The 12,874-nt window shown below is 47.6% G+C and overlaps 1 protein-coding gene across 5 annotated transcripts in view; it reads left to right on the top strand.

Annotated features, from left to right (window-relative positions):
* The first annotated feature begins 1,528 nt into the window (after window positions 1-1,528).
* The window catches only part of LOC137424380 (progesterone receptor), a 411,636-nt gene continuing 400,290 nt past the window's right edge, over window positions 1,529-12,874 (top strand). For 2 of the 5 annotated variants that reach the window (XM_078775387.1, XM_078775390.1), the window contains exons 1-2: window positions 1,529-1,664; window positions 7,469-7,798. In XM_078775387.1, coding sequence (XP_078631513.1) covers window positions 7,679-7,798 — 120 coding nt within the window. In that variant the 5' untranslated portion in view covers window positions 1,529-1,664; window positions 7,469-7,678. Of the gene's footprint in view, window positions 1,803-7,468; window positions 7,799-12,874 lie in introns of all 5 variants that reach the window. The other 3 variants (XM_078775389.1, XM_078775388.1, XM_078775391.1) reach the window with 3 other exon arrangements.

Raw genomic sequence — 12,874 nt, 5'->3', positions numbered from 1 at the left:
GGAGGGGAAGGAGGAGGAAGAGGAGGAGGAGGGGGAGGAAGAGGAGGAGTAGGAGGAGTCAAATAAGTTGGGCGGAGTCGTATGAATTGAGACAAGCATGGAATTGGCATTTGGAGGCGGCGGAGGAGGAGGAGGGGATGAGGAGGGGGAGGGGGAGGAGGAGGGGGAGGAGGAGGGGGAGGAGGAGTAGTAATATAAGTTGGGCAGAGTCGTATGAATTGAGACAAGCATGGAATTGGCATTTGGAGGAGGGGGAGGAGGGAGGAGGGGAGGAGGAGGGGAGGAGGAGGAGTCATATAAGTTTGGCGGAGTCGTATGAATTGAGACAACCATGGAATTGGCATTTGGAGGAGGAGGAGGAGGGGAAGGAGGAGGAAGAGGAGGAGGAGGAGGAGGAAGAGGAGGAGGAGGAGGAGGAGGGGAGGAGGAGGAGGAGGGGGAGGAAGAGGAGGAGTAGGAGGAGTCAAATAAGTTGGGCGGAGTCGTATGAATTGAGACAAGCATGGAATTGGCATTTGGAGGCGGCGGAGGAGGAGGAGGGGATGAGGAGGGGGAGGGGGAGGGGGAGGAGGAGGGGGAGGAGTAGTAGTAATATAAGTTGGGCAGAGTCGTATGAATTGAGACAAGCATGGAATTGGCATTTGGAGGAGGGGGAGGAGGAGAAGGAGGAGGAGGGGGTGGAGGGGGAGGAGGCGGCGGAGGAGGAGGAGTCATATAAGTTTGGTGGAGTCGTATGAATTGAGACAACCATGGAATTGGCATTTGGAGGAGGAGGAGGAGGGGAAGGAGGAGGAAGAGGAGGAGGAGGAGGAGGAGGGGAAGGAGGACGAAGAGGAGGAGGAGGGGGAGGAAGAGGAGGAGTAGGAGGAGTCATATAAGTTTGGCGGAGTCGTATGAATTGAGACAGCATGGAATTGGCATTTGGAGGAGGCGGACAAGGGGAGGAGGGGAGGAGGAGCGGCGGAGGAGGAGGAGGGGAGGAGGAGGAGGTGGAGGAGGCGGGGAGGAGGAGTCATATAAGTTGGGCGGAGTCGTATGAATTGAGACAAGCATGGAATTGGCATTTGGAGGAGAAGGAGACGGAGGAGGCGGGGAGAAGGAGTCATATAAGTTGGGCGGAGTCGTATGAATTAAGGCGAGCATTGGAATTGGCAGTTGGAGGAGAAGGAGAAGGAGGAGGAGAAAAAATAGTAGAGGAAGAGGGGAGAAGGAGGAAGGAGGAGGGAAGAGGAAGAGGCAGAGGAGGAGGCGGAGGAGAAGGAAGAGAGGAGGAAAAGGAAGAGAAGGAGGACGTGGAGGCGGAGGTGAAGGAGGAGCTGGAGCTGGAGTTGGGGTTGGAGGTGGAGGAGGGGTTGGAGGTGGAGGAGGGGTTCGAGGTGGAGGAGGCGTTGGAGGTAGAGAAGGAGTTGGAGGTGGAGGAGGAGGATCGCATTTCGTAACCTGAGCGGAAAGCTCTATCCTGAGGGAAGGATACAGGATTAAGCAAAAAGGAGGGGGCGACATTGGGGTGGAGAGGAGAAGGTGGGGTACGTGAAGCGGGAGTGGTGATAAAATACACGTCACCCGAGGAAAGAGGGAGGGGCTAGATGTGACGTTGGACGTGACGCTCAGTGGTGTAAACAAGCAGCTTGTGAGGATTGCTGAGGTGAGAGGCGAACACTGCGGTAAGGAAGCGACGGCGAGATTTTCCCCTCTCTCTCCATCGATGGTGTTTGTGTGTTTGTGTTCCCACGTGACCGTGTTTCCGGCCCCGTCCGTGAGGAGATTGACGCCACACGGAGCTGCATGTACTAATGCCGACCGTACGTGCCACTGTACATATAGTTTTATACTCCGTGCGTGAGTCATGCTTTTACCTTTTACACTGCGTACGTTTGCGACGTACATACCTGTACGTACGTCGAAGTGCGCGTTTACCTCATGTGTGTAATTCATGGAGCGATTGAGAAGGACACACTTACAATTCGATGAGATTTGAAGGTAACGTGATCGGACGGACCAGACCGGACGGGCTTCATCAAGGCCATTGATTACGCTGTTGAAGACTTTGGGGCTGTTACTCGATAACCCTCGCCTAGTACAACTACAAGTATGTCGCATGGGTGTTTTGACTTGTGCTTGAGGGAACGCTTGGTGGGTGCAGGAGGAACAGAGACCACAATGGTGCACTAGGGGATCCATGGAACTGGCGGATGGGGGTCCACTGGAAGGCGGTGGGTGCAGCAGGAACAGAGACCACAATGGTGCATGAGGGGATCCATGGAACTGGAGGATGGGGGTCCACTGGATGGAGGTGGGTGCAGCAGGAACAGAGACCACAATGGTGCATGAGGGGATCCATGGAACTGGAGGATGGGGGTCCACTGGAAGGCGGTGGGTGCAGCAGGAACAGAGACCACAATGGTGCATGAGGGGATCCATGGAACTGGAGGATGGGGGTCCACTGGATGGAGGTGGGTGCAGCAGGAACAGAGACCACAATGGTGCACTAGGGGATCCATGGAACTGGAGGATGGGGGTCCACTGGAAGGCGGTGGGTGCAGGAGGAACAGAGACCACAATGGTGCACTAGGGGATCCATGGAACTGGAGGATGGGGGTCCACTGGATGGAGGTGGGTGCAGGAGGAACAGAGACCACAATGGTGCACTAGGGGATCCATGGAACTGGAGGATGGGGGTCCACTGGAAGGCGGTGGGTGCAGCAGGAACAGAGACCACAATGGTGCATGAGGGGATCCATGGAACTGGAGGATGGGGGATGGGGGTCCACTGGATGGAGGTGGGTGCAGCAGGAACAGAGACCACAATGGTGCACTAGGGGATCCATGGAACTGGAGGATGGGGGTCCACTGGAAGGCGGTGGGTGCAGGAGGAACAGAGACCACAATGGTGCACTAGGGGATCCATGGAACTGGAGGATGGGGGTCCACTGGATGGAGGTGGGTGCAGGAGGAACAGAGACCACAATGGTGCACTAGGGGATCCATGGAACAGGAGGATGGGGGTCCACTGGATGGAGGTGGGTGCAGGAGGAACAGAGACCACAATGGTGCACTAGGGGATCCATGGAACTGGAGGATGGGGGTCCACTGGATGGAGGTGGGTGCAGGAGGAACAGAGACCACAATGGTGCACTAGGGGATCCATGGAACTGGAGGATGGGGGTCCACTGGAAGGCGGTGGGTGCAGCAGGAACAGAGACCACAATGGTGCATGAGGGGATCCATGGAACTGGAGGATGGGGGATGGGGGTCCACTGGATGGAGGTGGGTGCAGCAGGAACAGAGACCACAATGGTGCACTAGGGGATCCATGGAACTGGAGGATGGGGGTCCACTGGAAGGCGGTGGGTGCAGGAGGAACAGAGACCACAATGGTGCACTAGGGGATCCATGGAACTGGAGGATGGGGGTCCACTGGATGGAGGTGGGTGCAGGAGGAACAGAGACCACAATGGTGCACTAGGGGATCCATGGAACTGGAGGATGGGGGTCCACTGGATGGAGGTGGGTGCAGGAGGAACAGAGACCACAATGGTGCACTAGGGGATCCATGGAACAGGAGGATGGGGGTCCACTGGATGGAGGTGGGTGCAGGAGGAACAGAGACCACAATGGTGCACCACGGGAAAGCGACTTCGATTTTGAAATATTTTTCTTTTTCTTTTTTGGTATTTGTCGGTGTACGGTCCGTGCGTCCTCCAATAACCCGAATAGAAAGCACTGATTTCCGAGCGCCCAGAGTCTGCATAAACCCCTCGCATATTATACTTTTGTTACTGTCCTGATATTTATGTTTGTGACAAACATCGCCTTTTTAAAGTGTGTGTATGCATGTGTGTGTGTGTGTTATATGTGTGTGTGTGTTATAATATGTGTGTGTTAGCGTTAGTGTTCGCTACGACGGTAGCATGGAGGTCCGTGCTGCCCACACTCCCCTTCGTGCTCTCTAGCCCGGGTTTGAATGTTGAACCAGATTTAACCTGCCAAGCCGGTGTTTTCATGGTAACGTGACGTATTAATGTGTCGCCGTCTATCACAAGGTCGTGAGGCTGGAGCACACGACTACTATCATTAACTGTGTCCGTTAAAGGTCACACGATACCTTTGGCGAAGAGTGGGTGAGTTATCGCCGGCACTCCAAATGAATTACAAATTCCTGTCACGCCTAGCCAGCCGGTTCGTGAAACGCTTGGACCAAAGGGAAGTCGGAACAGTTTGCTCCATTAAAAAGAGCGGCCTCTGCATTACATGTTAAACATTTGTTCTTTGAAAACGCGGACAGTGAACTCGAACCAGTGATTGTTAAAGTGACCATAACGTACAATGCCAGATCGTGTGGTGCCTTCGTTGGTGGGTGGTACAATATCAGGTATCCTGAGAGTTCTTCGACCTATTATGAACTTGCCCTGACTCTCACTTTGTATCGATTATGGTTTACAGGTCGGATCACCTGTGTTCCGGGCTCGGTGTCCGTTATCGAGGGCATTCAGGTGGGCATAAGGTTGTAATGTCAATGTGATGCGGATCGTTTGAATATGCTAACCACTCCAGATCAAGCCGCAGTTGCTACTTCTGCCACTAAAGGTGGATGGAAGTTATGTTTTTACCTTTGTCTGTTTGTTACCTGGTTAAAAAAATTTTTTGTCAAGTTTGTTGATCACTCCGGTTTGTGTGTTTGTCTGTCCGCTCATTTATACTTGCCTGCAGGGCACAATTTTAAACCGATCTTCACCAAATGGTAGAGTTCGTGGTCCGACAAAATCGTATATATTTTTGAGGTCAAAAGGGCAACATAGGCCAAAGGTCGAGCACTTTTTACCAGATTTCTAAAATCCTCAATTTTCATCCGATTGACTTGAAATTTGAATCGGATTTTCATAGCTTACTGAAACCAACCACCAATTATTTTTGAAGTTAACATAGGTCACAAGGTTAACATAGGTCACAAGGTTAACATAGGTCACAAGGTCAACATCGGCCAAAGGTCAACAACCATTTCAAATTTCTAAAATCCTCAATTTTCATCCGATTGACTTGAAATCTGAATAGGATTTGCATATCGGCTTATTGAATTCAACCATAAACTATTTTTGAGGTCAACATAGGTCACAAGGTCAACATAAGCCGAATTTGTAAAATTGTCAATTTTCATCCGATTAACTTAAAATTTGAAGATTTGCATATCAGGTCACTGAATTCAAGCGCCAATTTGTGAAGTCAAAAGGATGCTCTCCTGAGTGTCATTGTACTTTGTTCTCTTTTTCCAAATGTCACCGAGTGATTTTTATCTGTCTGTTTGTTTGTGAACAACATATCTGAAAAAGTTGTGGACAGATTCGGGCGAAATTTGGCAGAGATGTAGCGTATGTGACATGGACGAAACGATTAGATTTTGGGGAATATCTGGATTCGGATCCGGCTACGAGAATTTTTGAAAGTTTTTCTTCACCATTGAGTGATGGGGCTAAAACCAACATATAGTAGGATATCTCAAAAAGTTATGGACGGATTTGGATGAAACTTACTGGACCGGTTGGGTGTGTTACAAGGAAGAAAGATCGGTGAAGTTCCGGATGCGGCTACTCGAATTTTTAAAGTGATTCTTCGCCATTGGGAGATAGGGCCAAAAACGATACACAGCAGGATATCTCAAAAAATTGTGGACGGATGATTTTGATTAAATGTGATTCTGTATTGTGATTTTCTGGTCTACTCTGGGATACAAAAGGTAAACTGTTCACCTGGTGGAGGTATGCTTTCTACTGAGTGCCATTCTAGTTTGAGCAAGTGTTCACCTTTGATGATGTTTACAATGTTTCAAGGATTTGGCATCAACTGTGTACAACATTAAAAGCCTTGTAAAAATCCATGTCTTGTCTGGCTTATGGTACAAGGTTGAAATGGTTTTGAATCTTGTTGGCTTAGCACCAGATGCCACGTTACTCTGAATTTGATTGTATATTCATGCACTATCTGTCTGCATAGTACTTCTACGGCGTCCTCCTTATCCTCTATATTATATAAGTATAAAAAAGTTTTTGTTTGTCTGCGCAAGCTAATCTCCTGAACGGTGAAAGATAGGAGGATGAATGAATGAATGATCGTTTTAAGGCCATTTTTCCCCGCTAGAGCAGGGGTTAGCCTTGCGGGCCCCATGACAATCATGGTTCCCTGTTTGAGGCAATGTTTTTATGGCCGGATGCCCTTCCTGACGCCAACCCTTGGTCACGCTGATACGGTGTGCCTATTCTGAATCGGGGTACACACCGGGATCATTCATCTCTTATCTTCCCCCATCCAAAACCTTGATCTTTTCTACCCCCGCTAATTCACCCCAGATCCACCTTGTTTGAAATTCCAACTTCTTTCCTGGAAGTCCTGGCAGTGTCCATATGTTTTATACCTCTCCCACCGCCCCCTTCCCATGCCCCCCCCCCCCCAAAGCCCTCGCCCTCTCTCAGATCTCTCGATCTCTCGATGTCTCCATGTCTCTTGGTCCCTGCTCTCAAATGTTGTGTTTGTGTCCTTCCCCCTCTCTCCCCATCTTGTCTACCGCTCCCGATGTTATATGTTTTATGTGTCGGTTTGTCTTTCTGTGTGATTAATGTTCGCTCTTTCACGAGCCTCGATCTTGTATACAAAAAAAAAAAAAAAAAAAAAAATTCATCCCAGCAAGCTGGTACTCAATTTGCCGACCTCGGAAGGATGACAGGCTGAGTCAACCCCCCTCGCGTTAATTCAGCGATCGACCGGGATTCGAACCCAGGATCCTATGATCCCAAGCCGGCACCCTAACCGCTAAGCCAACGCCAGGTGAAAGATAGGAGGAAACCTCTAAAACAAAAAATGTCGGGACGGGCCCCGGGAAGGTTATAGGCTAGGTGGCGAGGCCGGTTGAGGCCGCATCGGCCAGACTGGGCCCATTTCGCAATTAAAAGCTGAGCTGAATTATAGTAGTCAATCTTCTACGGCCGCAAGTAAAAGCTGAATTACAGTAAATTCATGCAAAAAGAACCAAAAATGTCGGGACGGGACCCGGGAAGGTTATAGGCTAGGTGGTGAGGCCGGTTGAGGCCGCCTCGGCCAGGCTGGGCCCATTTCGCAATTAAAAGCTGAGCTGAATTATAGTAGTCAATCTTCTACGGCCGCGAGTAAAAGCTGAATTATAGTAGTAAATTCACGAAATCCGGCCGCGGCCGGATAGTCAAACTCCGCTGAGTAAACTTATGCTTCACTCCGCATGAGTCGGGGCCTGACAGAAGAAAGAACAAGGAATCGTTGAGCACTAACTGATACTGGGCTCCACTCAGACCTATGTACAGAAGATTCAATTCATTCAAAAAAGAACCCGGGCAACGCCGGGTGCATTCAGCTGGTTATGAATATAATATTGTGTTTTCTTCTTCTTCAGGTGTGTAGACATTTTATGAAAAAAAAAATTATATATTTTTTTCACTTTCCGCAGGAGTTGCTTTTGGCATGCTGGTGAGCACTTTGTGTTCTCGGCAAGTCTTCGGTGACGACTAATCATCGTCGTGTCGGATGGTCGGGAGAGCACGGCACGTTTAGAGGGTGATCCCGGCCACTTGTGCCGTCCGAGACAATCGCCATTAGGACGTCGAATGAAGGACTATTGTGTCGTTGCTCCTGGGGTTTTCCTCTGACTCGGAACAGCATGTGCACCGAAGGCTCGTTCTATAATTGCCTGCATTTGATGAGCCAAGCGACTGCTACCCTGGGCATGGAGCTGAACGATGCCGGCGGTTCGAGGGAGCAATGGGATTCTGATTTGCAGGTATGTGAAAAGCTTGCTTTTGTCTTCCTGTGTATCGTGGCGTACCTTTCTACTGGGAACACAAATTGTCACACACTTACTACCCCTCCAACATCTTCTGCGACGTCTGATGAGATTATTGATCGATTACTTGGATATTGTGACAAGTCCGAGATTTTTTTTTTTTTCTTGTTCAAAGGTCACCCTCAATTATTTGTCAGTCTTTCAGAGGATTGATGTTTGTAAAGTTTCTCTTTCCATCATTATGTACCTGCTTTGAAAGAGTGTTGAACAATAATGCAAATGACATCGAATTTGGGGTGGGAAATGTGGTCGAGCTGTTTTTGTGTGATATTAAATTAAATGCTTTATTCATTCTGCTTTGGTATTAAAAAAGTAACATCTTTATTGATCGAAAAACTAACATCTCTGTTGATCTAAAAACTAACATCTCTATTGATCTAAAAACTAACATCTCTATTGATCTAAAAACGAACATCTCTATTGATCTAAAAACGAACATCTCTATTGATCTAAAAACTAATATCTCTATTGATCTAAAAACTAACATCTCTATTGATCTAAAAACTAATATCTCTATTGATCTAAAAACTAACATCTCTATTGATCTAAAAACTAACATCTCTATTGATCTAAAAACTAATATCTCTATTGATCTAAAAACTAACATCTCTATTGATCTAAAAACTAACATCTCTATTGATCTAAAAACTAATATCTCTATTGATCTAAAAACTAACATCTCTATTGATCTAAAAACTAACATCTCTATTGATCTAAAAACTATCTCTATTGATCTAAAAACTAATATCTCTATTGATCTAAAAACTAATATCTCTATTGATCTAAAAACTAATATCTCTATTGATCTAAAAACTAACAGCTCTATTGATCTAAAAACTATCTCTATTGATCTAAAAACTAACATCTCTATTGATCTAAAAACTATCTCTATTGATCTAAAAACTATCTCTATTGATCTAAAAACTAACATCTCTATTGATCTAAAAACTATCTCTATTGATCTAAAAACTAACATCTCTATTGATCTAAAAACTAATATCTCTATTGATCTAAAAACTAACATCTCTATTGATCTAAAAACTAATATCTCTATTGATCTAAAAACTAACAGCTCTATTGATCTAAAAACTATCTCTATTGATCTAAAAACTAACATCTCTATTGATCTAAAAACTAATATCTCTATTGATCTAAAAACTATCTCTATTGATCTAAAAACTATCTCTATTGATCTAAAAACTAACATCTCTATTGATCTAAAAACTAACATCTCTATTGATCTAAAAACTAACATCTCTATTGATCTAAAAACTAACATCTCTATTGATCTAAAAACGAACATCTCTATTGATCTAAAAACGAACATCTCTATTGATCTAAAAACTAATATCTCTATTGATCTAAAAACTAACATCTCTATTGATCTAAAAACTAATATCTCTATTGATCTAAAAACTAACATCTCTATTGATCTAAAAACTAACATCTCTATTGATCTAAAAACGAACATCTCTATTGATCTAAAAACTAATATCTCTATTGATCTAAAAACTAATCTCTATTGATCTAAAAACTAACATCTCTATTGATCTAAAAACTAACATCTCTATTGATCTAAAAACGAACATCTCTATTGATCTAAAAACTAACATCTCTATTGATCTAAAAACGATCTCTATTGATCTAAAAACTAACATCTCTATTGATCTAAAAACTAACATCTCTATTGATCTAAAAACTAACATCTCTATTGATCTAAAAACTAACAGCTCTGCTTTGACCATGTGCTGGAAGGAATAAATAAATAAATAAATAAATCATGGAGTGACAAATCATGTTGTCAGGTTGATGTTTTTTTTGTGTTTTCACCTGAACATTGGTCTCTTCATGACGTGATAATTGATGGTCTTATGTAAAAGTTGACAGCAGTTGTAATCTGAACCGACATTGATGTTTAGCCTGGGGTTCGGTTGAGGAAAGTTGTAGTAAATATAGTGACAATCTCCAGCTTAACAAAATGTGTATAAGAATATCTCATCACCTACACCTAGGAATGCTTTTGTAGTTTTTTTTTTTTCCCATTCTAGTTTACCCATCGAGCTGCAGATTTGCAGGAACGTTTTCCCTGAGCCAGGTTTAAATGGGAAGGCTCTCTTAATTCTGAGCTCTAACTTCATTCGCACAGTCAAAGCTTTCCGTCAACAAAATCGTCTGCTCTCTTGAGTCTGCAGTGCCCCAAGGCGGGCATGAGCCCTGTCTTGCTCCTCATATAAATAAACGACTTCTGATGCTGTGGAAAATGCTCCAATCCTTGTTGCGGACTCCACGTTGTTCCGTACTGTAATCCATCCCACTGGCAGGCATACAGCAGCTGCGTCACATTCTGCAGACCTGGAATTTATTAGATGCTGGTCTAACAAATGGAATACGTTCTTCCAACCTGGAAAATCCGTCACTCCAAAGCTCTCAACATTGTTAGCAACTTCTGCGATGAGGCCTGACCACAAGGTCTGTTGCGCTTGCATCACAGTCAGGTCGGCCATCAATCTGTTATTTTTATCGCCTCTCCACTCAGACTTCTGCTCTCTGTCATCTGATCTTCCCAAACTACTGCAGGATACGTTCTTTCAGTAACTCCCTGCAAGTTAAACTCCCAAAATCCAGCCTGACTGCCCATCTCCAGTATTTTGTTTCTTTTCCAATCTGTGGAATCTGGGCCATTGAACCCCCTTCCCGATCCCCTCCTCGCCCTACCCCCTCGCCCTCACCCCCAGTCCTCTCGCTCCCAGCCCTCGCTCTCTCCTCCCCTCGTCGCTCTCTCTCCCCCCCCGTCACTCTCTCTCCTCCCCCCTCACTCTCTCTCCTCCCCCTCGCTCTCTCTCACCCCTCGTCGCTCTCTCTCCCCCCCCGTCACTCTCTCTCCCCCCCCCGTCACTCTCTCTCCCCCCCGTCACTCTCTCTCCCCCCCGTCGCTCTCTCTCCCTCCCGTCGCTCTCTCTCCCCCCCCGTCGCTCTCTCTCTCCCCCCCGTCGCTCTCTCTCCCCCCCCGTCGCTCTCTCTCCCCCCCGTCGCTCTCTCTCCCCCCCCCCGTCGCTCTCTCTCCCCCCCCGTCGCTCTCTCTCCCCCCCCGTCGCTCTCTCTCCCCCCCCCGTCGCTCTCTCTCCCCCCCCGTCGCTCTCTCTCCCCCCCCGTCGCTCTCTCTCCCCCCCCGTCGCTCTCTCTCCCCCCCCGTCGCTCTCTCTCCCCCCCCGTCGCTCTCTCTCCCCCCCCGTCACTCTCTCTCCTCCCCCCTCACTCTCTCTCCTCCCCCTCGCTCTCTCTCGTCACTCTCCCCCCCGTCACTCTCTCTCCCCCCCGTCACTCTCTCTCCCCCCCGTCGCTCTCTCTCCCCCCCGTCGCTCTCTCTCCCCCCCGTCGCTCTCTCTCCCTCCCGTCGCTCTCTCTCCCCCCCGTCGCTCTCTCTCTCCCCCCCGTCGCTCTCTCTCCCCCCCCGTCGCTCTCTCTCCCCCCCGTCGCTCTCTCCCCCCCCCCCGTCGGCTCTCTCTCCCCCCCCCGTCGCTCTCTCTCCCCCCCCCGTCGCTCTCTCTCCCCCCCCCGTCGCTCTCTCTCCCCCCCCCGTCGCTCTCTCTCCCCCCCCGTCGCTCTCTCTCCCCCCCCCCGTCGCTCTCTCTCTCCCCCCCCCCGTCGCTCTCTCTCCCTCCCCCCCCCGTCGCTCTCTCTCTCCCCCCCCCATCGCTCTCACTCCCCCCCGTCGCTCTCTCCCCCCCCCCCGTCGCTCTCTCTCCCCCCCCCGTCGCTCTCTCTCCCCCCCCGTCGCTCTCTCTCTCCCCCCCGTCGCTCTCTCTCTCCCCCCCGTCGCTCTCTCTCCCCCCCCGTCCCCCCGTCGCTCTCTCTCCCCCCCGTCGCTCTCTCTCCCCCCCGTCGCTCTCTGGTTCCTATTTGCTATTTTCCTTTACTTTACTGATGTTCAACTCGCTCCCCAATGTCCCACTGTCAATTCATATCCTTGCTCTTGTGTGAGTCTCAATCTTGCAAAAATAAATTAAATTCCATGGACCTTGCTAAACAATATGTGCAATTTGTCTATTGTCCACTCAACCCTTGTAATTCATATTGATGCCTTTCTCCCAAATGGGATGTATGTATGGGGTCCATGATCAGCCTTTGATTAATGTGCATGAAAAAAAAACAAAAACGAGGCACACGTGCACACACGTGTATGTATCTATGTGTGCATATATTATTCAGAACACCTCTGCAAACAGGAATTTAAAAAAAACACATCGCAGGTACAGTGGAGCAGTGGTGTATCAAGGAAAAATGACGCTCAGGGCGAGATGTCAAATTGCTGCCCCTCGTAACTTCCCACAAGTCTTTGAAGTGTGTGTGTGTGTGTGTGTGTGTGTGTGTGTGTGTGTGTGTGTGTGTGTGTGTGTGTGTGTGTGTGTGTGTGTGTGTGTGTGTGTGTGTGTGTGTGTGTGTGCGCGTGCGCGCATGTGTGTGTGTCATGTGTGTGTGTCATGTGTGTGTGTCATGTGTGTCCTGTGTGTTTGTCCTGTATGCAGGCAGTGTCCGTGTCAGGGCTGTAACCTTTTTCCATTTGAGTTTTGTCATCAAATTTTCAGTTTTATTATGAGAATATGGAGAAGGCAAATTAATAATTTTGTCAAAAGGTCAAAAGTCAGCGTTACATAAAATCATCAATTTTCATGCGATTGACCTTAAATTAAGAATTTGCATGTTGGGTCAATTAATTTGTTCACCAATCAAAAGCTAGAAGCAGATTTTTTTTTTTTTTAGATCTGATGCTCAAAGGACAAGGCTGCATAAAATCTTCATTTTTCATTTTGTATTTTTAAAAATACTGTTTTCGTTATTTTAAGCATACGGCAAAATAGGAAGAAGAAGAAGATGTCTGAATACAAACAGACGCGGACGGGTTTGCGTTTTCAGATGCTTTCTGGTTTAGCTGTTTTGAACTGCTGTTAAACTCAATTCTGCAGTTTAAATTTTGAAAATCGGTTCAGATTAAGAGTTTGTAGAGCGTATCGC

This window comes from Myxine glutinosa, chromosome 4, assembly GCF_964187855.1.
Source record: "Myxine glutinosa chromosome 4, kmMyxGlut1.1, whole genome shotgun sequence".
Classification (NCBI taxonomy): Eukaryota; Metazoa; Chordata; class Myxini; order Myxiniformes; family Myxinidae; genus Myxine; species Myxine glutinosa.
The sequence above is the reverse complement of the archived record's forward strand: the minus strand, read 5'-3'. Positions and strand labels throughout refer to the sequence as shown.